General features: G+C 40.1%; 1 protein-coding gene across 1 annotated transcript in view; it reads right to left on the bottom strand.

Annotated features, from left to right (window-relative positions):
- LOC122813676 (zinc-binding protein A33-like) overlaps positions 1–25,778 on the bottom strand; it is a 214,383-nt gene extending 188,605 nt beyond the window's left edge. The window contains exon 1 of the mRNA XM_044086121.1: positions 25,301–25,778. Within this exon, the coding sequence (XP_043942056.1) occupies positions 25,301–25,714 (414 nt within the window). The 5' untranslated portion in view covers positions 25,715–25,778. The remainder of the gene's footprint in view (positions 1–25,300) is intronic.
- Positions 25,779–26,214: the final 436 nt, after the last annotated feature.

Genomic DNA, 26,214 nt, shown 5'->3' on the forward strand with positions numbered 1-26,214 from the left:
ACCTTTGGGCAATGTAGCTGTTCCCACCACATGTCCTAGTTATGTTATACTGTACATATATGTTACAGGAACAAAACACTGTGTCCACATCATGTCACAACTCATCTGTTTGATGTATGGCCGGTTGATAGGCATTGCAGATGTGCGAGGCCAATGTACTGACTGCAATGTTGAACAAGTTTCCTGTGCATGTAAGGACATCCACATCTGTATTGCAAACATATGATACATATGACAATGAGTAGGTTGACAACATGCACATCTCACCTTCAACTCCACCCAAACCCAAATCACACATATGTGAAGCTCCTTAACAGAAACAGACATGAACAACATACACCTCAAAAACACACACAGATGCAGACATTGTACATATAATACTATCTCTGAAGAACAGTACACATAATAGCTCACACACCATTGTATCACCACTCAAATCCTTAAGGCAAAACAGTAAATCACACATATTACTCACGTGATTGCATCATGAGATGCTTTGATGTCCTACTCACTAGGCTACATAAGGGGAAGGTCACAGCCAGCTGTATGTGTGGTGCCCTGTCACACCATATCACACATGCACTCAGGTCTGTCAACAGCAGGTACTGTTATGACTATGTCATAGTTCCTGTATGTGTGTACAAATTGAGAAGTACATCTCAGGGTGTATGAAGAAAAAAATGACTGAGCTCTCAGATTATGTGTCCCAGGCAGATATGCCCTTGGCCTTTAGTTTCGTTTTTCCCTCACCCGGGATAATGCCTATATGCAAAAAGAACACGGTTGATGTCAATACTTGGCTTAGCATCTGGTTCAATGGAGATCCACTATCTGTCACCCTGGTATGACATAACCAACTGACCTCTATGCTTTGTTTGACATGGTCTTCATCTGTCACCCATGCAATTTTTGCTACTGGCCAAGGCTCTTGCCACCCCCATAGTGCCCTTTTTAGGTGGTGTCCGAAGGTCCAAATTCTAATGTAAAAAGCCTCTCTACAAACAACCTCAAGGTTATGCTGCTACATGCGAGGATTGTGAATACAAGACTCCACTCAGTAGAAGCAGACCTCAGCTTGGTAGACACGCACATTTGTGCAGTCACAGATACTTGGTTCAGTGCTGTGAAGTGCAACACAGCCATAGCTGTGTACAACTCCTTCCACACACGCAGACCTGAAACTCATGGCATGTAATGGGGTCAGTGTATAAATATTCATTGTGGGTATATACACATCCAGACTGGTTACATAATATGATTCCCTGGAGACAACTCAGGTGGTATGGTCATTCTGTGGGCACCTATTCAAGTACTTGCCAGCTACAGGAGCCTCTCCATGAATTAGGACACCCACTCTGCTTATTTGTACCTACTTGCATCTATCAACATATATCAAGACACCGTTATATTGGGCAACATTAATTATACAACTACCCCCCCACCCATTAATATTCCAAAACGTGCACGCTGATTGGTCAGCATGTACATTGTAAATCAGACTTATACTAATGGAAAAAGGTCCGGTTGCCCAGACTTTTTCCATTAGCATAAGTCTTTTTTTTTTTTTTTTTGTTACAGCAACGGAGAATGCAAGATCAGGGCGGCCACGGTGGTGCAGTGGTTAGCATTGCCGCCTCACAGCAAGAGGTTCTCCGGTTCGATCCTCGGCTGGGGTGCCTTCTGTGTGGAGTCTGCATGTCCTCCCTGTGGTCGCGTGGGTTTCCTCCGGGTGCTCCGGTTTCCTCCCACATCCCAAAGACATGCTGCAGGTGGATTGGACACTCTAAATTGGCCCTAGGTGTGCGTGTGAGTGTGCCTTCTGTGGAAGGTTGGGCGCCGGGCTGGCAACTTGACACCGTAAAACTCCACTGCCATTCAATATGCGGACAGGTGATCCGCTGTGGCGACCCCTAACCGGGATAAAGCCGAAAGAAGAAAAAGAAGAACGGAGAATGCAAGATCTCTGTTGCTTTACAGAAAGTGTCTCGCTATGTTAAAGGAGTTTAACATAGTGAGACAGCTTTAAAAAAAGCAATGGAGAAGGGAAGATCTCCAATGCTTTTTTTAAAGCTGTCTTGCTATGTTAAACTCCTTTAACATAGCGAGACACTTTCTAAAAAGCAACGGAGATCTTGCGTTCTCCATTGCTTCCACACATGTACTGCGTAAGCATACGCATGTGCAGTACATCAGAACTGCCACAGAATACCAGATAGCTGTGGAAGGGCAGCACAGAGGCATTATACAATGTCACTATTTAAGGAAAGCAAGTATTTTTTTTCTTAAATAATGTCATTGTATAATAGCAATAACCCACTTCTGGGTGTGGGTAATGCTGGATTTACCCACGGATGTCTTTGTTTGGCCACTCGGGCTTCACCCTCGTGACCACACCATGACAACCGTGGGTAAATCCAGCATTATCCACACCAAGGTGTGGGTTATTGCTTAAGTAACCATCAGTTGGGCATATTAGTCATGCTCAAACTCACTTGCACAAATCTTCCAGAATTCATTAACCACAATGCCCTGGACCAGTGGTTGACACATCCACAAGAGCAGCCTACATACTGTATGGGGTACTTACAGATATGGAGAACCACTGTAGCAACCCCACTGTGTGCCCCTCCCTGGTGAAGTATGACAACTGCTCAGTCTCATTTAACATACATATCACATCTGACACATCCCTTGCAGAGTAATAAACTTCATCAAAGCAGATTATAACACCTTATGGGATGGTAATAATAGCTTCATTGCACCTCCCCCTTTAGAAGGAAATATCCCCTATGCTGAGCTGTACAGCTATGCTTTATATAAACACCTGTATAATGCATTGAATTTGCTGTACCTAATAGTTGCAATACAAGCACATTGTGGAAGACTAGACCTGCCTGATGGACGACTGCCATTAACAGGCTTAATAATAAGAGGGAGACAATGCTACTTAGCAAAATGAGGGAGGGAGCCCTATGAAATGGAAACACTACCTCATCAGCTTGTACAAGCAAATAAGAGTAGTTGTGAATTTATACAAAACAAAGTACTGCCCCAAATTAGCCTCCCCCACAAAGTACAACCACAAGGCATCTATATTTACATATGTAACCTAAAAGGAAAGGCCAAGTTTAGTGCAAAACTTGTACATCCTGATACCACATATAAGCAATGCAATGCCTTTTGGTTTTTCCCGGTTAGGGGTCACCACAGCTGATCACCGGTCCACATATTGTTTGGCAGTGGAGTTTTTATGGTGTCAAGTTGCCAGCCCGGTGCCCCTAGCTGATTACAGATCCTGATACCACATATACTGGTGCTGTAAACATCTCATCTTTTAGCTGACTGGGCCTGCGAAAACCTCACTCCCCTGTCCCCACAACATGTACACCATAACATGCCTAGCACCTATACACTACCTTGTATCTCTAAAGAGCATGTCATAACTGGCTTCTCTAAGGATAGAGACACAGCATGTATGGTGCTTGATAACATCCCAGGCTATACCCTACATGAGCTCCAACATGGAGTTGTTACACCCTTGGACACTATTCCCAATCATAGTGTAACCAACGGCTTCATCACAGCTGGCTGGAAAGTAGGAATGCTTATTCCAGTACACAGATGTGGTACAGCCACTGACCACACAAACTATATGCATATTAGCCTCATTATCCATATCTGCAAGGCCATGGGAGAGATCATCATGGACATTATCAACCAAAATGTAGATAATATTCAGTTACTTGACCCTACTCAGTTTGGAGTTGTCAATGTGACATCACGTCTGTTAATCCTGGTAGACATCTTTGAGACAGTCACCAAGGACCTGGCAGATGAGAAATCCATGCAAACAGCTGACCTGCACTAAGAGAAGGCATTTTGTAATATCCCCCATGCCGGCATCACTGATAAACATACCCAGCTAGGCTTCGACCCTTATATAATTACAGGAGTTGTTAACTGCTTAACTGATATAGCCCAATAGGGGAAGATACATCCAACAGCGGAGCTGTAACCAGTGGCGTTCCAGATGCTTCTGTCATGGATCATCTACTGTTTGGAATCCATTTCACCAAAGTAGAAGCACAACATAAATGACTATGACTGACACTGTTTGATAATGCCTACTAACTGTGAGCGGTCATACAATATACATGGTATGGCAACATCCTACATTACACTGTTACATGAACAGATGATTATTGCCAAACACATGTCCTTAAACTGACTACAAATATATGTATTATCCTTCATTTTGGCAACAGCAATTTTCCTATGTACCACATAAATAGTAACAACTTAAGCACATGCACAGGGTTGAGACCCCTAGTGACACATTTTGACAGCTACCAAATCTTAGATCACCATGTCTACACAGTAGTGAGTAGGTCAATATATCTTGCAAATGTCATACATGAGAGCACTGTCTCCAGTACAAGTAGTACCTCCATGTACTCTTCTTCATCAAGATGATATTTGAGGGTAATGCCCCTTTTGTTATATTACTCACCAAACAGCTGTGGTGACTGGAGAAACCACAAAGGTTCCTCACAAGAAGGATGCAAGTCTTCAACATCTGTTGTATGGGAATTGTCTGAAATCACTTTCAATTTTGTGTGTGTCACACAGAGTACTTACAGGTGATCTCTGCTTCGCATACAAGTCAATCTGTGACCCTGCTTTATTGGACATGCTGCACATGTGTAAGTGAAATGGGTAACCAATTTACTCCCAGTTAAGATTTTAACCTGGTATGTGACTTTTATAAAGCCTTCTGGAGGGAGACAATTGTCTTCCAGAGGTTAACACAACTGTGGAACACACTTTCACTTTATGTCCAACTGAGCACCTCACCTCACTGGCCCTTTACAGATGCAATCTGTAGGATTGGCTGGGTGACCATAATTACACCACATTGGTTTTACCTCTGTACACTCTGAACAAGGGCAATAGGTGTTGAACATGTTAGTCAGGGTAAAAGGTGGCTAGGCATATAAGGGCCCTAGGTCCATTAGCCTACTACATTCCAATGATGCTATACCATAGGCTGATATAAAACACTAGAAAACATCCAATTATACCAACCTGGATGCAGTTAGAACATTACAACAACCTATTTATGTGTACAGAACACAAGACAGTATACAAATAGCAAGTGGGCTGGAGTGAGATTAGAACCCCTACCTATCTAGTATTGCACACTACAAATCACAGCAGTTATTACACATGCCATGGCTTAAGTCTGACTTTGATATGACTTTAGGTACTCTTATTGTAGATGACATCAGCAGGCCATGTGGAGAGAATAGTTCAAGGGCCTACACCACCCAAAACAGTGCATTGTGGAATACACACTTGTTTTGTGTGGAGATGCACACACACACACACACACACACACAGCAAGTAGATTGGAGTGAGAGTAAAACCCCTACCTATCTAGTCTTACACGCTACAGATCATTGTACTTATCCCACACACCAAGGCATAAGTCTAACTTTGATATGGCTTTAGGTAATCTTATGGCAGAGGACATCAGCAGGCCTTGTGGAGGAGAAGAGTTCAAAAGTCTGTGTAAAGTGCAAATGCCAAAAAGTGCAGACTCATTGCAGTTTTACATTTACATTTGTTTGGAAGGGAGATTCACAGAGACGCGTGCGTGCACACACACACACACACACACACACACACACACACACACACACACACACACACACACACACACATTGTGCTAGAGATTAGAACCTAATCTACTGTTATACACTACAGAGCACAGTACTTATCACACATGCGACAGATTAAGTCTGATATTGCAAATGACTGCAGGTGATGTGTTGTACAGAACATAAAGAAGCCCTGTGTTTACAGGTTTGTAGGGCTGTACAATCACACATCTTTTGACTGTCAACTGCAGCTAGTAGCCCAACAGTGAGACAACTGTTTTGCAGCACAGGTACGTGTTAACAGGCTGTGTTGAGCATACAAATCTGTATTTGGATGGACAGGCCTGTGGAAAAAGTTTATTTACCCAGGCAATGCGTGGGCACACAACATAATACAATACACCAGTTGCACAGTTACTGATGTGTGTTTGTTGAAATCAAGCAGACACAGAGGGCTGTAGTGCATGCAGGTGTTCTTGCTGGTGTAGCTATATACATATCGCTTCACCATATATGTATGTATTCCTATACCATGCAATACATTTTAAGGGCTCCAGATGGTCTGTTAGGGAGACATGGTATGACTGACCACCATCCATCTGTTTGCAAGTACACAGTTGTGACTCATGGTTATGTGTGTTTCACAGTGCATGGTGTTCTTCTGTCACATGTGGTATGCTTTACACATGCTGAGTGAAGACAATCAGAACTGTGAACTTCAGATTTCCCAGTAGTCCTAAGATTGCAACACATGTCGGTCTATGCAGTTGCAAATGTCTGTAAGTGCATTATCTATTGCTTAGCCTTTCCTCATGTCCCTTCATACAACATTTTACATGTCATATTGTAGCTTTACTATCCATGATCTGTGTACTTAGGGCAATACAGACATACACACTCATATATACATAGACATATCTCTGTATTTCTCCACACAAAATAGCAAATGGGCCAACAGTTATGCACTCTACTCATAGCCGGCTTTAGGCACCAGTGAACCCTGCAGTCACTCGGGGCCCCCTGCTCCTGGGGGTCCCCAACCACAGCAAGTTATGTTATCCTGATAGTTTGTAAGATGTCTGTCAAACCAACAAAGCTAGTACAGCAATTTTGTATACTTAGAAATCAGGTGGATAATAACTCTTATTTGTGTCTCCTTCAAATTTCAAAGATATCTCTGGTTATAGTAACAGTGTTTTATCAAGTAACAGGCTTCACAATTCCATAAAATATTTTACCACTGATGTTGTACCACAAATCCTACTGGTGGACATTATCTCCACTAAAACTAACATAGCCAGCATTAAGTACCTGCAATACCCATAATCATCATTGACTATGTGGGGGCCCCAACAAAACCTGGTTGGGGAAAATGAGGATTAAAAATGTATTACTTTCATGATTATGCTCCTTAAGCTGAACATGGCTGTGATATGACCCTTTTAGGATAAAACCGATAACGAACAAGAGCAAGATAAACACTAGAGAGATCAACAGCCCAGAGTGACTGATCTCAGTGCAAACCTTGCATTTTAAGAACATCTGATGCTTCCAATCTTCAGGGATGGTTTTCGGTTTCTGGAAGTTTTATAAATAACGGCAGAACACCTGATACTATAACTCTCAACTTATTTGCTGAAGAATTCAGCTCAATGCCAAAAATAGTAGCAGAATAACGTCTCAAAATCAAGAACACACTTTAAATATTAACTTTAATTCATTTGAAAAGTTAACAGAATAATGGCTATTGCATCAACATTCATTTTTTGGACAAAAAGAAGTACAAAACTCTGATGTCTGGATTTATTGACTATCGGTAATTCTGAATGATTTACCAGCAACTCAAACATTTTACGAAGGACAAAGCAAAATTATGAACAAAACTGGAGAAGGTCTGTGAAATCAGGGACAGTGACATACATTCATTACTCCTCAAGAAGGTAAATAAAAGTGACTTACGGCTGATAATGTTTGATGACTGATGAACAGCAGTCACTGATATGGTGTGTCAGTATCAGTGTTGCAAAATGTATTGCTATTTGCTGAAATAAGTACAAAACTAATATTGTTATGGCTTATGCTCATGTGTGTGCTTGTAAACAATATCAGTGATTTTTTTATTTGTGCACACACCCATTAATTCTAGGACACATATGTTATTCTTCTGAGCATCAGTAAAAATACAAGTAATTATATTTCAAAAGCAAGGCATAAAGTATATCACAAAACATTCAGACACTTAGATTTTCTAGGATTCTAGTGGCCCATAGTCTCCAGACTGTATAAATAAATACAGGAAGCTCCCTTAATCATCCTTGACTGCATGGGGCCCCACAAAAGCTGTTGCAGGTTGAGGAAAATGAGGAGCAAAAAATGTATTCATTTTCTGATTATGCTCTTTAACCTGAGTATGGCTGTGATATGACCCTGTTAGGATAAAGCTGATAATGGCCACTGCTCTCAACTACATCCATTCCAAATCCATCCCTGTTTAGATGTGTGTGTGTGCAGAAAACTACTGTAGGTTATAGGTGGGAGGCTGGGGATTGTGTGGTTATTACCTCTTTAATTTAAATCACAGTCAAACCTTAGAGGTGTGCACAGGAGGTCAGTATAGCTTATGTTTGACCTAAGGACAGTGTAGTTTTTTGGTTTGTTTTACTTTTCTGACATACCTCACAGGTGTACAAAAAAGGTTACTGTAACTTCTGTAGGTGCAGTGTACTGTCTAGGATCAACAAAGTAGAATACATTACTGTAGTCATTATTCTTTTCACCTTCCTCTCAATCATACATCAGGCATATATACTGGTGGCTATGCATATGTATGTCAGCAGTCACTTGAAATACATGACTGTGGCAATTTGTACCTCTGCTTTCATCCCACTCTAATAGCAGTGGGATGCATAGTCAGTGACTCTTTTTTGGGGGGGAGGTAGGGAGGCAGACAGCATTCTGTCATAGACCTGTGTATCCTCACAACAAATCGGCTTGTTAGTTTATTGTGAATTATTATTTTGTCAGTTTTCAACATTTAGCCTTGGACACAACTTAATATCTTCCTTAAAAGAGAAGAAATAAATAAATAAAAATAAGACTGACATTTTTTTCTTACTCATCATTTTAGTTTAGTCACCATTGGGTTAAAAGAATGGGAAAATGTTCTAAAGTGCATTCCAAAGCATCTGTAACCCTATGGCTTCTTGAACCCTTGCTAATTTGCATTATTTCCTAAATGATTACTACTGCGCTATCTTGGTTAGGAAAGGTGTGTTGAAAGGATGCCAGGAAAACTAAAGCTGAATAGAAAGTGAATTTTCTTTGATCATAATTTCTGTTTATGCAATCATTGGATGAAAAGGTTATATAAAAAGGAAAAAAAAATTAAAAATGCACTTCAGTAAACATAGAAAGTTATGGTGTCTTGAAAAAGCTGAAGAATATGACAAAATGTGAAAAAAGAAAGGAAAAAAAAGTAATGTGCATCATATTTGGAGGTCAACATAGGGGGAAACAGAAGGGAGGACTGGAGTGTGTGTGTGTGTGTGTGTGTGTGTGTGTGTGTGTGTGTGTGTGTGTGTGTATGGTGAGGCTGAAACAGTAGACCCATGGTACGATTTCGTCCAGACAGTTACATAGAGTTGTTGGGATGTATGTTTGTTGCAACTAAATGCCAGTAACTGCACATTTATTTGCGAGATGGGTCAACATAGTATGGTACATTGACCCGTTGTAATTAAGAGCATTGTAGCTACAGGTCAGTCTGTGCATACTACTCCTAAACGTTTTCAGTATGAATTAAAGGGTTGCTTAGGAAAGGTGGCAGTGACAGGGTGGTACTTATAGTGGAAGTGCCTGGGGCCCCCAACATGACATTTGCTGGAGGACCCTACAATGCTAACACTGGCCCTGACTCTGTTTAAATGTGTGAGCATGCTCAGTGGCATTTTGTTTTGTCTGCATGTTGCTTAGCAACTCACAAATGGGAGGCATACTGCTGACACATGAGACTTCCAGTTTCATAACCTGACTCCATCCCACACATAGGTATACTCCAGGCCAGGAGTCTGAGATGATTTGGAGAACTCCATTCAGGATCTACCTACATACCCAGTTCCTCAAATCAATCTACAGTTTCAATCACTGTGTACTGCATTTCATAGTCACCTTTCTCTTTCTGTCTTCCAAATGTCATATGCTTACTATTCAATGTATTTAAATATCAACTCATGCTACTGTGGCCAAGCTATTGTGCAGACATGCTCAATCTGTAAGGTTACCATACGTCCGAGTTTCTCCAGACACGTCTCTTTTTTGGGCTCCTATCCGGGCTGTTTTTGAAAATTCTGCGATTTGTAAATTGTACAATTTTCAAAATGCAGACATCCCTATTTCGGAGTGTTTTCTCCACTTTGGCTGGTATATGAGCCAATCAAACAATGCAGCTCTGTTCAATGCGCAACTGCTTGATGTTCCGCATTAAACAGAAGAGAGTCCGCTGTGCGCGTTTTTGATTGGCTCGTATACCGGTATACGAGCCAATCAAAAAACGCAGCTCTGTTCAATGCAGAATTGCTTGATGTTCCACACTGAACAGAAGAGGGTCCGCTGTGCGCGTTTTTGATTGGCTCGTATACCAGTATACGAGCAAATCAAAAATCCCCAAACACGGACCTTTTTTTTTTTGCTCTTCAACTATCACCACATATTATATCATCCTCTTAGGTTGGTAGCAGCAGATTGTTTTCGTCCTCTTTCACATACAAAGAATTATGGTAACCCTACCAATCTGTAACACACTTAAATAGTATACCCAATCTCAAGCCGTCTGCATACAGACTATAGAACAAGTGTGATGTGAAAGACAAGTCTTCAGACAACTGTAAAGAAATACGAGCAAATCAAAAATCCCCAAACACGGACCTTTTTTTTTTTTGCTCTTCAACTATCACCACATATTATATCATCCTCTTAGGTTGGTAGCAGCAGATTGTTTTCGTCCTCTTTCACATACAAAGAATTCTGGTAACCCTACCAATCTGTAACACACTTAAATAGTATATCCTCTTTCACATACAAAGAATTATGGTAACCCTACCAATCTGTAACACACTTAAATAGTATACCCAATCTCAAGCCATCTGCATACAGACTATAGAACAAGTGTGATGTGAAAGACAAGTCTTCAGACAACTGTAAAGAAATACGGGCCTATTACAGAGCCCTGTGGGGCACCCTGACTGTAACCACAATTATTACTTGTCCAATTACTGATTCAAAGATTCAAAGAAACTTTATTGTCATTAGGTCTCGGCTCTTTTACAGGAGAAAACAAACACAAACAGACATATATGATAGGTATTAAAGAATAAACAATAACTATAGTACAAATACTAAATATCTATGTAGCTGATGGACATGCTTGTACACTATTTATATATACGGGACAACAATGTCGACTAGATAACACATAAAAAGAAAATTACACTATACACAGAAGTGAGATTAGGTGATATTGTACATAAGGAAGTGACTTGAATTGCACTTGAATGAGAATATATTAATTTTTGTATGCAATAAATAAATAAAATTACTGTACGGAGAAAAAAAAGAAAAAGAATGAGACTGTAATCGTGCTGTATGATACTTGCCATGTCCTATATGTAATCCATGCAGCTATCCATCTTATCTAGCGCGCATCAATACCTAGTTGCTCTGATTAACAAATCAGTGTGTTATGTATGGGTGTATCAATTCCACATGAATCATATCACAGTACAATCCTTCATTCACTACTGTTATTATACTGTTATACTACATCATGTTACAGGAGTTACTGGATGTGGTTTCTACATATGCATGCTGATAACTGCTTTTTATGTGCGAGCCTTTACAATTCTGATTAAGTTATCCAAAAGTAATGATGTACATATTAAATAGATCTTAGAACTGTGGCACAGATACAGATGCACATGTGCAATTAATATGTGGAATAGAATCATACTAGTATAGCACACACAGAAAAAGTCTGTAAAAAGATATACGTATTGTTATTTCACATGCACAATAATCAGACATGTCAGGACTAGAACCCTGGACACCATCACACAACTTACCTGCCTTATTCCTTTGAGCCGCAGAGGCTGGTAGATGAGCAAGGAATCATTCATCACATCATCACCTGCATAAATATGCACTGTGCTATTCTCAATTAAATTATACATGAAACATACGTTCAGATTGTGCATTACTGTACTGAAGCTGTGTGGCATACTACCTGTGTGAAAGGTCATACAGCACAACTTTAGTAGTCTGCTAGTCAACCTCCCTTTCCATCATGTCCCTTGTATGATGTACCAATAATCTGTTGCAGTAGTACTGCATGAATATTCCATGCATGAGGCCTACCGGCTACAAATAGTGACATGTTAGTGGAATGGTTGTCGGTAGTTCCATGTGGATATACTGTCTGCCCAAATAGGCCAGTACAGTAGCCTGCATATTATACCTGGACCACAGCTATGATGACCTAACATAACAATCCACTGTAATACTGTGTATGATATAGACTTGCCTTGCAAGTGCAGCAGTTGACATGACTGTTTTCAGGGCTGACTCTGTGTGATGCAAGTAGTACACAGCCAATACATGACTAGTTACAGGATGTGTGAGTTGGCTGGCATCACTGTTTACTATCTGTATGTGAGTAGGACTGAGGTGTTAGTCCCTAGGCTGTCAGTGAATGTGCTATACATTGTCTCTTAGTCAAAGCCGGGATATACTGGTGTGCCTACATTTGCCTACAGGGGTTCCTCCTTTGAGTCCTCCTATGACTGTGCCTGTGGTGACCTAGGCACTGGTGGAGGGCTGTGTATCCCTTCCCTTTGCTGATCCTGCTGCAGCTGTTTCCGCAAAATCAGATTGTGTAGCATAGCACATGCACATACTCTGAATATCTGAGCACATGTGGATGGGGTATACTGCAAGGCTCCACCAGATATATTGAGGCACTGGAACCATATTTTCAGAAGCCCAAACACATGGTTTATGTTGCTCCTAGTTTGAGCATATGCTTCGTTATGGCATTTTTCTGTGGGTCTGTGTGCATTTATGATGGGTGTCATCATCCATGGTCCCAGGGAATGGTCAGTATCCTTCAGTAAATGGCCCTGTGGGATGACACCCTGGCAAACATCTGGTACAGCTGTGATGTTTTCCAGATATGGGAAGCATGATAACTACTAGGGTTGCCAGCAACACATTCATGATAATCCCCTTGGCATTGCACATGACTTGGCAGTTGATGGAGTGGTATCCCTTGAGGTTAACATAGATTCTACCCTGCTCACCAGGTGGTGCCTTGATATGTACATGCGTGCAATCTATGGCAAACAGTACTTCAGGGTAGTGTGCTACATGTAGAAGTGTTACATACTGGTGGCCCTTATCTCAGGATCAAAGGGGAAAAGTATGTGCTCACTGGCGTGTGGGAGCATAGCATCCAGAAACTGGTGGAGTATCCTGGATACAGATGCTTGTGGCATCCCCATCATGTCCCCGGTTGGTCTTGGAAAAGTACCTGTAACTAGTATCCTAAGGGCTACACATACCATTGTTTCCACTGGGACGGATTCCCCTCTTTTAGCTCTGGCTTTGAGTTGAGACCAGCAGAACTCCGTGAGCTGTTGTAGCATGTCCCTGCCTATCCTGTAGTGCTCTACGAGCCCCAGCTCATGTAGCTCCTGGTAGGTTACTCTGGGCTTGAACACTCCTCTTCTCCTCCTTGGCCTTGGCCTATGGTCATCAGCACCAGCAGCATTGACTTCAGCCTCTAGCACATACAAATGTAGAATAGCTGCAGCAGCCCCAAGCATTATTCAGTTTAAAATTCCCAAGCCTGTACTCCACTGGTTCACAGTATTGAGGGAAAACCAGAATTCAGGGTGTATGTGCACTTTATACAGTTGAGGTGTAGGGTCCATCATGTGGGACTGGCTAATTTGGGCGCATCAGCTGCTTAGACTATAATTAACATGATTTAAAGGCAGTACTTATTTGCTCTCCATAAAAAAAGTATATATTCAGAATTGAATATTTCCAGTTTTAATTGATACCTTCCTATGTCACCACTATGCCTTGGGGGAGAGTCGGTCACGCGAACCCACTTAGCTACGTGGTGCATTATGCAAACACATGTAGCTGTCACAAAACCTGCTAAAAGTAAATATGGCACACCTCCTTGATGTTATCCACATTCACTGGGACTGTGAACATCATGTAGGAGCCTACCCAAAAGGGATCTGTGGACATGGTTGCTCATTTTAGCAATTCAACAAATTCACCTGATTTGCATACATATTCATGATGCCAGCCTGGAAACTACATGGATCATACCCGTGTGTGCCAGGAAACAGCATGACTGCACCTTTATATAGAGCCAGTGCATGGTCCTACAGTACATTTCTGTGAAATACTTGTATTAACTTTTTTTTTTATTTGCATTAAGCGCATTTGCACACTGCAGCACACAGTGTAAACAAGAGATTTGTAATACTGATTATACATTTCCATTTGCATTTTTTCACATCCAAAATGTATTTTTCCCCAATACTCCTTGTAATATACCCTTTTCAGAAGAGTTATGTCCATATTTCTGTAGATTTTCATCCCCTACTGCCCGTGTACACTCCTGTACGCAAAAAAAGTTCCATGTACACTACAAACACAGACATGGTGTACACGGCAGACTTTCTGGTTGTTGGATCACTTCCCCTGCCTAATTTGCATATAATTCACCTGCTTAAGCAAGCATTTGCATTGCATGGATCTTTCCTTGTGGAGAAAGAACAGGCTAGCCAAGTATGGTTGGTGCACAGATAAATCAAACATACACAAGAGAAAAGAAATCCAGCACCCCGAGCAGTAGTAGCTTAAAGTCTTTTATTAAACCAGGTTTTAAACTACTACTGCTCGGGGTGCTGGAATTCTTTTCTCTTGTGTATGGATCTTTCCTTGCCTGCACCTGTTTGAGCACAGCTAAGCAAGGCTTATTGAATTTCAAATTGTTCAGACTCATGTACACATTACGGTGCGATACCTACACACAAAAAAATCATGTAGGGTTTCCTGAAATCCTCCTATGTCTTCTTCTTAGCATATATCAACCAAGTACAGATGCAGTGGGGAAGGATCATTCAAATATTTAAAAAGACTCCATCCACAGTGCAATACACAGTCCATCATAATTTATATAACAAAACAACAGAATTTCCTACAATAAAAGCATGTTGCTCTTGCGGTGGATTTATTTAAATTGAAATTGACTTTCACTGGATAATCCAATGACATTCTTTGGATAACCCAATGACATTCTGGAGACTCCTCACCCCAAACAGATTTTGTTGAGAGTGGAAGGCTTTTCATGTTTGTTGAAAGTTATCATAGATCGAGTTGCTCCTGTCTCAGTAAGGAAAGAAAGAATCTTCTGGTACCAAAGGAAAGAGTTGCGTCTCCAGTTCTTGGCTGTCCCATTGATCTTGCCACCACCCTGGTGGCTGCCAAGTGGTACTCCAGGTCAAAGGTAGTCAACCCACTTGTTGGGTTTGGACATTGGATTTACTGGTACATTGGAAAGATTGATGAAATGGACACTCATTACACCAATCTCCACTCTGGCCACAATTAAAGTCTTATAACTGACTCACACCGCTGGGTCTGAGGTAAAGAAGGAGGGCAAAAGTTTTGCTGAAATTGTCCTAAGAATTTTTGAAAGAATCTAAATCTGCCTTTACCTCCCCTATTCTTCATGTCCTGTCCCCTAACAATAAATCTGTGTCAAATTGTTAAAGCTGAACAGCCACTAATTTATTTTGTTGTTCTTTCTCCTCTCTAATTATGTTATCTGCTATTTATTGTGCCTGATTAACAACTTCATGTGTTCCTAAACTAGTCCAATTTACATAAACCTTTTTATCTGATCTCATATAGGTGTAAAACTTTCAACAAATGCTCATGATAATCCACTGGCTGCAGCCCCTTCATCAATAGGTTCTGGATATCCAGAAAAAGCCTCATATGGATTTATTATGCACTTTAAGTATATAACAATTGATTCATTTTCTTTCTGTAAATCAGCCTTAATTTGAACTCAGTTGGGTGTCTGAGGGCATGCTACTGTTAATGCTTTTAATATATTATCCTTCACAGTTAGGAATCCTGCATCAGTATGTTTTTGAATGTCATCTCCTAGAACTGATTTTTCCTATATTTTCTGAAAAATATCTGGAGGAATAGAAGCTTTTAAAATTGCCTTCATATCTTCGATTGTCAGATTTTGCAATTGTACATGCCCTTGCAATATCTTATCATATTTGGCTGAATGTGGCTCAGTGGTGGGAGGGAATCTACAATAGTTTAAAAATCTACTGCCATTAACTGGCAGTCCACTCTAATAATGGGCTCGGCATCACCATCCCAGGTCAGTGCAGGCATAGGTATTTTTCTCAGAGGATGAATTTGAGTATTAGGTACTGAGGAAGTGACAGGGGTATCTGTATCTGACACAGGTACTGCTCTCATTAGGTGAATCTGAGTATTTTTTATGGAGGTAGTGACAGGGGTATCTGTATCTGACATAGGTACTTCACTCACTGGATGAATCTGAATATTAGGTGTTGAGGTAGTGACAGGGGTATTTTTATCTGAGGATGTATCAGAAGTTGATGCATCCTTAGGACCTTGCTTGGGGAAGGTGGGTTCCAAATATATTCTTCTCCGTTAATATTCCTTTCTTCTTTTTCTTTCAGCTGTTCCCATTAGGGGTCTCCACAGCAGATCATATGTTTCCATTTCTTCCTGTCCTCTGCATCTTGCTCTGTCACACCAACCACCAGCATGTCCTCTCTCACCACATCCATAAACCTTATCTTAGGCCTTCCTCTTTTCCTCTTACCTGGCAGCTTCATCCTTAGCATCCTTTTCCCAATATACCCAGCATCTCTCCTCAGCACATGTCCAAACCAACACAATCTCGCCTCTCTGGCTTTGTCTCCAAATTGTCCAACCTGGGCTGACCCTCCAATATACTTATTCCTAATCTTGTCTACCCTCATCACACCCAGTGCAAATCTTAACATCTTTAACTCTGCCATATCCAGCTCTGACTCCTGCCTTTTTGTCAATGCCACTGTCTCACTACCCTCTTGTAGGCCTCACCTTTCACTCTTAATGGTGCTCGTCTGTCACAAATCACTCCGGACACTCTTCTCCACCCACTTCACCCTGCCTGTACTCTCTTCTTCACCTCTCTTCCACACTCGCCATTACTCTGAACTGTTGATCCCAAGTATTTAAACTCATCCGCCTTTGCCAACTCTACTCCATGCATCCTCATCATTCCTCTATCCTCCCTCTCATTCACACACATATATTCTGTATTAGACCTGCTGACCTTCATTCCTCTCCTCTCCTCTCTACAGCATATCTCCACCTCTCCAGGGTCTCCTCAACCTGTTCCCTACTCTCACTACAGATCATAATGTCATCTGCAAACATCATAGTCCACGGGGACGCCTGTCTGATCTAGTCTGTCAACCTGTCCATCACCACTGCAAATAGCGGAAAACAATACAAATACTTCTCCGTTAAGTATAGTAAATTGTAAAATTTACTTTTCAAGCCTTTTTAAGGTAGTTGCCTGCTACAACTGCTACAGGAGGTGCTTTTGTTACCAAATCATTTTAATTTATCTGTGTGTGTGTGTTCTCCCAGAGATGGGTTTTTGCTTTGGATAAAGCTGTTTACTTCTTGTCTGCTATTCCCTTTAACATTGGATCAGTACCTGAAACAACATCGTGCTGTTACTGAAATTCTGTGTTATAACTAGAACCATTGGAGTAGACTGAAGTGCAGGAGGTAACTTGGGAAGCAGAAGGATCAGGGGAAATAGCTGAAGGACTCTCCAGTTCATCACCTGTTGCTTGCTGTCCCAGAGAGGGAGGGCTGTCCACTTCATAAGAGGCAGGACAGTGCTTAAGTGGGAGGGGGGCTGAAGAAATCAGGAGCCTGTCATCATCAGAGGAATCAGGTTCGGTTATTCTTAATTTTTCTGTTTAAAAGGAAAAATCCCCAGTTATAAAAAGTACTTCCTGCACATTTCTGCAACATATTAACTGTTCTATTAGCTGCCAGCAGCTGTATTTTTAATCTAGAAGAATTTTATTTCAAACTTCTAGAGATTCTTTTAGATTTTTCTTGCAAGTCATTAAAGGCTGACCTAGAGGGAGGTACTCTGTTTCCCCTTTTGTTTTAATTTCTTTTTAAGATTTTCTAAATTGTTTATCAAAAGTGAGTCAAGACTATTTTACCAAATACTTGCAGATGTCTCCTCTCCAGTAAGACATATATTTAATAAATATGGAAGAATCTCAGGCTCTGGCTCTTTTAAAACCCTCACACTTGCACCCATTGTGAACATAACACAATGGACAAAATTACCCATTCAAATACTATAAAAACCCACTCTCAGTGTATATAATAAACCCCACTCTCATACATGTATGTAATGTAACCCACCCTCATACAAATGTGTACATGCACTATAAAGCTCAACTCTCATACATGTAAGTAATGTAACTTACTCTCATACATGTATATAATGTAACCAACTCTCACGCATGTATATAATGTAACCCATTCTCATACAAATAGGTACATGTATGATAAAGCCCACTGTCATGCAAAACGTATAACAAAACCCACTCTCAAACAACCGTGCATGTGTGATCAATACACCCACATACAAAGTTACGATAAAACCCTGTCTCATACAAGAGCCCACTGTCATACAAATAATTACTATTCTACTGAAAAATCATGCAAGAAAAACTTACCTACAGAGATATCAAATTCTGCTGAAGTTGGACAAGTATAACTGTGAAATAACCTGACAGAAAACCTATATGGCCTCAAAGGTGATTTCTGCTGCAGCAACTCTCAAACATCTTGAAATCCAAGGCTTTGTGGTACCAACTGTTAAAGTGCAAAAATAACTTCACACAACACAGTTTAGCAGAGTAGAATGAAATCCTTTACTGTAAAGAAACAAATGTATGTGGGAGACTAAGCAATCAAGGTCTTGCCTACATGATCAGAACAAACTGTATTCTGTTTATACTGTAAAAGCTTATGAACAAGTATTTTAGCTATCAAACTCTAGCCACTGACCAAATAAAACTAAATACCTTTATATTATTTTGCTTAATAAGAACCTGCAGACCCCTTATCTGTGTCTTAAAAGGCACAAAGTTACAATTTTCCACAATGGAACTTTCTACACTGGAAATATTCACAGTGACAATAAAGGAAAACTAAAGCTAGGCCTAGGCTATCAGGATCCATCTTAGGTTCATTGGTGCGTACTAGGCGAATGGTCCTGGAGCCTTTACAAGCCTAGCCTATAGGATTACCCTGGCATCGTGCCACCCGATCTTAGTTCCCAGTGCCTCTGTCGAGTAGAGCGACTGGAGTGATCCCGGGGGGGGGGGGGGGGGGGTTCTATTTCCCATCCACTCATCAAGATTTCTCTTGAAGAGGGCCACTGAGGTGCTCTGTTTGACATTTATGGGAAGTCTATTCCAAGCATAGGCAGTCTCTGGGTTATGAACTTGTCCCTGCAGCTTGTTCTGTTGATTAGGAGATTGCAAGCTTGTTCAGTTTTTTAAATGATCTTCATGCCTCAAGAATGTCTTCTTGACATTCTTGACAAATCTTGAAGCACGATGGATTTTACTTCTAAAGGAAATAATATTTCTCATTGTCTATTCTCCTTTCATACGTTCAATTCTCTAAAGCATGCATGCAGGTTTCAACTTACCCAGGCATGTTCATTTGATTTTTGTTTGATGGTGTAACTCATAGGTAGTCCTCCTATTTTATCTAACTTTTTCTTTTATTATAAGAGTCTTTCTAACATTTATTGTAACAATCTTAACTTGTCAGAATTTGCACTAAGATAGCTGTGATCTACATTTTTGAGGCATGAAGATCATTTAAAAAACTGAACAAGCTTGCATCTCCTAGTCCTGTATTTTTTTTCCAAAGTTGAGACTGTTTGTCATTGCCTATATGCCATCATACTGTGTAGCATTCCAACTTGGCTGTTAGGAATTTTACAGGACTTTGGCAATTTTTTTGTTTAGACTCTGAGAACCCAATTAGTTAGTTATTATACTTATTTTAGCTTTCATTTACATTATTATGGCTTACTTTCCCTTACACATTTTTTTCTCTTTTAGGTGCTTATTTGAATGACCAGATAAGAAAAAGCTAAATATACAGATATAGATATTTATTTATTTTATTATTTAGATATATATAGATATAGATATATAGCTATAAAGTACAGATCCTTGTGTTGAGGAACAATAGATTTCCAGCCTTAGGAGAGTAAGACATCTCCCTCTCATAAGGAAGAAACAAACAAATAAACAAAAAAAAAAAAAAAAAAAAAAAAAAACACCGGGAAAACTGGTACTTGTGAACAACAAAGATGCTGACTGAAAATCCTAAACAATTCAGGAAAAAAAGGAACATGCACTGTTGATAAGCTCACTTGAGACTTCGGGGTCGTCAAGCAATTGTAACTTGTTTAGAAATCAAAACTTCTTTAATGAAACCAAACAGATGAGCACTTTCACCCTTAAAGGAACTTCATCAGATCTAAATCCAGTTTACATGATGTGCAGTATTTATCTGCTTTAATACAGAGATCATTAATTAACTTGAGTTGATGTCATGTCATAGGCTGCTCATCCAAGCTACTACAGGATAAACCTAACCTTTCATACCTGTTCTGCAGATCTATTCTTATTGGTAGGAAAGGGTGGCATGCTATTGATATAAAGGATAAAAGGCAGGTGCTTCCAGTCACAGGTTCGGCCAGATTATACTGACTAGCGTCAGTTATGATTACTGCATTGTAATACTTTAAGATTTTAATTTGACTGGTTGTCATGCATTTTTTAGTTCTTGTCCCATCTAAACAAATAGCATCTACATTTCACATCACAAATACAATGATATTGTACTACATTTTAGTTTAAGGGGACCTCTGTAGAGTTTGGGAACTAGGTAGATTCCCAAGTGATATGTAAAAGTCACCACTTGTATGGAAGGTGCAAATTAAAAAAATAAATAAATAAAAATCCTGCACTCAGAAAGTAGTATCTTGAGTTACCCAAAACTCTGAAGTACACAAAATGATACTCCAACTATAACACCTCATGATGGCATGGATGAGGATCATGTGACTGCAGTATAAATATTTACTATATACACAGTTCTAGGTGAAATGACCTCAGTCAGCAATGGTTGACAGCCACCTAGATGACTCATGAAAGAATAATCCAACTGACATTCCAATTGGCTAAGGCTTACTTTTCAGTTGTCGCACTCCTTTTTATCAGGATCAAGGTAGGCATACAGACATGTCCTCCAAACTCATGTGCCCCCCAGAGTTAAAAATACAACAGTGACCATTAAAATTGTGTGGGATGCACTCCCCTTTAGTTCTGCTCTAACTAAGGCAAAGCAGGGTAAGGACAGACAGCCTGAAGAAGAATTCAGGTATCTCCAATGAACAAAGGAAAGATTTGATCGTCAGTGATACACTGTTTTCTTGGAAGACCAAATAGTGTTCATAATATAACAATGTCTACAGCTCACTGATCTACTTAGAGTTGAAGGTTACCAGGAACAAGATATTTTTTTTGATGATTTTCAGATATATGTACCCAGTGAAAGTAAAGGTGGATAGGCAAATATAGCCAACACCAGATTCAAGTCTAAAAGAAGATAATGTCTCTTCATTGGAAGCTAAAGGACAGAGAAACACTTAAAAAAAAGTTTAATTTTCTATAACAAGCTCAAGTTCTACCTCCCCTTCCAAATCATGCTGAGCTGAGAAAATGGAAACGCGATCCTTGACTACTTAATAACTGTAGCCCATACCAGTTTCCTGACATGATTCTTCCAGACTTTGATACTCAGTAAATGTGAAGGCAGGAGATACTCTTCTGCTGAAACAGAAATTTCCCACCTTTCCTGTGTATATACTTGTAGTGCAAGTGCAAGACCTCCTTTCAGCCTCTAGCACTGCTGATATTTCCCCTAGACAATGTGGAGAAATAACAGAAGATACTGCAGGAAGCAAGCATCAAGGTGAAAGTGGTCATCTTGATACACTGTGGTGACACTAATTTCATGGTTTAGAATCATGTCAAGAGAAACTGAAAGCTTCAGGGTCTAATAACACATTCCCGTAGGCCACCTCAGAATTGTTAAGATGAGGCCAAGCCTTCCCACTCTAAATCTTGTAATCAAATGATGAACTTAAGAAATGGAAGGAATACATAAAGAAACATCCTCCTGCTGTTTATAGACATATGTCTCAAACTGTTAAGGGATCAGTGTGGAAATCCACCAAATCCACAGCAGAGAATTCCCGCATCCTGTACATCACTAATAAGCTATAATACACAAAAGACTTAACTGACATTCGTGGTAAATAATAAATTGTTAATGCTGTTTATTATGTGAGGTCTTAGTTGATGTTATTAGTAAACTCTTCTGCCTTCTTACAGACAGTGTAAACACAAAAACCCTGCCAGAATGTCCCTAACCCTGTAAAAAAACACTGAGCTGCCAGAGTTTGCCTACCCCCCACCAAATATACAGCAGAGAACTCTGCTGTATTGCAGGACACAAACTATAAAAATATACAGGTTTACTTATTCTTTCGTCACTGTTCTAACAAAACCTGGAATAAAAGTTAGGCACTTACCTGAAGCCAAGATATTCTGAAGAAATCACAGATAATTTTTTTATAGTACTGAGTTGCATACTGTTTTGTATTCTCCTCTCTCCACTGCCCTTTGGTTCTATTTCACAATCCTAATATCCCTGCTTGAAATTGAACAGCTGCAGTGCGCAAAAGTTTGCCAGCTGCTGAAATAATCCATTTGTGCCAGGACGTCTAAGCAAAAAGCCTTTGTTGCCTTAGACACACAAAGAAAATAAAGTGCTCCCAGCAATACCCTTTTTTAAAGGCACTGCAGTGGAATGAAAACTGTAGCCCAGAAGTCACATACTGATCACTGTTCATTTTTCTGCTTCTCCTGGTTGGTTCGCTTTGCATCATAGTCAACATATGACTGGCTCACATTATCTGTATGCCAATTGCTATCTTTGTGGGATATGAACCAATCAGAATGTGCAAAGCAGACAACATTCTTAATGTCTGAATGCAGAACTTTGTGAATGCTGTGCCTTAAATGCAACATGTTCTGCATAATCCGGAGCACTTGGAAGGTGCGATACGTTCCCTAGCCACTCACATTTATACAGTTGAAAGTAGCAGAATCTGAAACAATCTCCAGGGTGTCCTCCACTTGGAAAATTTCCTGGATGCTGTTTGGATGCAGACATAATTCTAGCAGAGGGTTCTACTGCGCTTTAATGTCTACAGTGATATTTGATTATCCCGAGACGAGAAATAGCATCAAAACCTACTGGCCATTAGCTCACTTCCACAACACCAGTGTCTCCTAGCCAACAGAAGAGGACTGTGAACACCACTGTTTGTTGATGATTCCCTACAATGGCATGTCTTTTCAATTCCAATAGGAGGGGCTCTGACCTTACAAGGATCCTAGAATCTGTACAGCCAAACATACTGCCCACAGACAAGTAAGCACAACTTCAGTAACAGTCCTTTGGCACAGAATTCCACCTCAAAGCATCTGAGTTAGTAGCCATTAGCCTTTCATTCCCTTGCACTGTTCTCACTCGTAGTTTGCACTTTTACATGCCAGTGTATACTAGGAGGGAGAATAGCATCCCAAAGCTCCCCACAGCCTTTCTTGCAAGAAAAACAGCCCTCAAAGGAATAATCTCATCTTCAGTCAGAGACCTTTGCATATACTCATACCTCATAGTTACCTGATTTTATTTCTAACAGAAAATTTTCCCACTGAACTAGCCAATCCCATAATGTACATCTTTATAAACCAGTGCTTGCTATAGAAATGCCACTATATAAAATAACTTCTCTTTCTACTGTTAGCCCACCAAAGGCTTCTAAGACTGAAAACAGGACAGTCCATCCAAGACAGTACATCTGGATATAGTAACAAGAAGTATGGAGGAGCACACTTCACGCATAAAACAAGTTATATACATAGTTGTTGTTGTTGTGTCTTTCGGCTTTTCCCGGTTAGGGGTCACCACAGCGGAACTCCAGTCTGCTAATGATTGGCAGCAGATTTTTACGTGCCGAGTTGCCAGCTCTGATGCACAACCTTCAATGAAGGTACGCCTATTCACACATATCTCCACACATAAGATGCTCTAGCTGAGAATTGAACGGGACAACGTCTTACTGTGAGGCGACAATGCTACCGCAGCACCACCACCGCAGTATATATATAGTACATACTGAAAATAGAGAGGGAGGCAGAAAACAGCTGTTTGCCAAGCCACACTCCTGCCAATAACTTTGGGCTTGTCCAAAGAAATTTATCATTACCATTAAGAAGTGTAGCTTTGCACATTTAAAAGAGTAGACTATATTTTTGGCCATCGGAAACAGTGAGAACCTTATATACTTGTTTGAGGTTCATAGTTGTCAGCTTTTCATGTCATGAATGTAGAACAATAGTTTGACACGGTTAAAAGCATTCGGCTATCCTTGATAAATGTTTTAACAGGCAACATTTAATGTTAACCTCGGATGTGTGGCACTTTCTCCGTTTTGAAAATGGACTTTTTAAACAAAATAAGGTGCACTTCCTCACAAAGAAGTACTTTCCAAACATGTGTCATGTAGCTCTGCAGTTACATAACATTATAGGAAGTGTCGTTGTCCTAGAGTTGCTGTTTTTATTTTCCAAAATGACAAGTTAAAATGTTAGTGACAGTGAAGGCATTGTAAAATCTTAACTTTTGTCAGGAAACCACAAATTTTATGAGGAAAATGGAGCAAAACAGATACGAGGGCAAAAATTGGACATTCTGTGAAAAGCTGTACAGTGTAGAGGCACGCTAGCCACTCTTCTCATTCTTATAATGTGGTACTACTTCGCGTTATTGAAACAAACTGTGTTAAACTTCTGTTATCTGAAGGTACAAGAGTATAACAGCTGCTGCAATCATTTCTTTCAGCGGCCATTTTTACTACATATGCCCAGTGTTTTATACTACATTTTTCTGCAGGAGTACGGCTCGCAAAAGATCTGTGCAGTTATCTGAAGGTACAAGAGTATAACAGCTGCTGCAATCATTTCTTTCAGCGGCCATTTTTACTACATATGCCCAGTGTTTTATACTACCTTTTTCTGCAGGAGTACGGCTCGCAAAAGATCTGTGCATCCTGTTTGAAATATGGTTGTGATAATATGCAAGTACCTATAAATATATAGCAGATTTTGATAACATTCTGAATATGACTCAAAGTTTAATAATGTGAAGTCACATCAGACTTTAGGGTATAGAGAAATTCACTGGAGTAGGAATCTCAAGATACCAAACATGAAAAAAAGTAAATGCTAACCTTCTAATCCAATGAAAAAACAGCATTGTTTTACCTTGTACATTTTGAATGCCTTCTGCACTGTAAAGAAGGTGTGACCAGGATGTTCTGGAACGCACAGTGAGCAAGCCAAAGCTTCATCCTCTTTACAGAACAACTCAGGCTTTAGTTTATGTTCCATACAGAGCTGGTCTTTCTGACATGAAGTAGGTTCTTCTTCTTTCTGCTGTTGTATTTGTACCCTTTTAATCACATTTGCTAGCAGTCTGTTCATTGCATATTTCCTGTCTGTGCATTCCTCTCTGCACTCAGGACAGGAAGGTTGTTTCTGACAATCCCATACTCTGTTAATACAAGACTTGCAGAAATTGTGCCCACATTCCAGCATCACTGGAACATTTAAAAGTTCAAGGCAAACTGGGCAAATAAATTCCTCCATATAATCTCCTGCATGTTTGCTAGATGCCATTGTGAAAACAGACTGTTTCAGAGTTTCACCTACATTTACCAGTACCAGAAAGATTCCATCTTGCAGGAACCACCTTCATTTAAAGGCACAGATAACATTTTTCAGGGAATTAGAATTTTTATCTGTGGCGACCCCTAACCGGGATAAGCCGAAAGACACAACAACAACAGAAGAAATTGTGAAATGAAACCTGGTGATGAGAATTCATATTGTTAGTATCACTTATTCAGTAAAGGCACTTTAGAAACAATACATATTTGCACTATAATGTCTTCACTGATACAGCCTTCAAAAAGTATCTACAAATCTATGACTTCAAACTAATTATGAGCTTCATCTCACTTATTTATATTTTATTTACTCACCTTTGTTGACTGTTAGCTCTTTAAGCATGACCTATTTTCGGGGATATCCCAGGCTGTACTGATAAAGGCATGGGGAAATTTAGAAAAGACCTTGAAGACATTCCCCTAATCTTTGCAATAATTCAGACAAATGGA

The sequence above is a fragment of the Protopterus annectens genome, chromosome 10.part0 (genome assembly GCF_019279795.1).
Source record: "Protopterus annectens isolate FY-2018-M chromosome 10.part0, PAN1.0, whole genome shotgun sequence".
Classification (NCBI taxonomy): Eukaryota; Metazoa; Chordata; order Ceratodontiformes; family Protopteridae; genus Protopterus; species Protopterus annectens.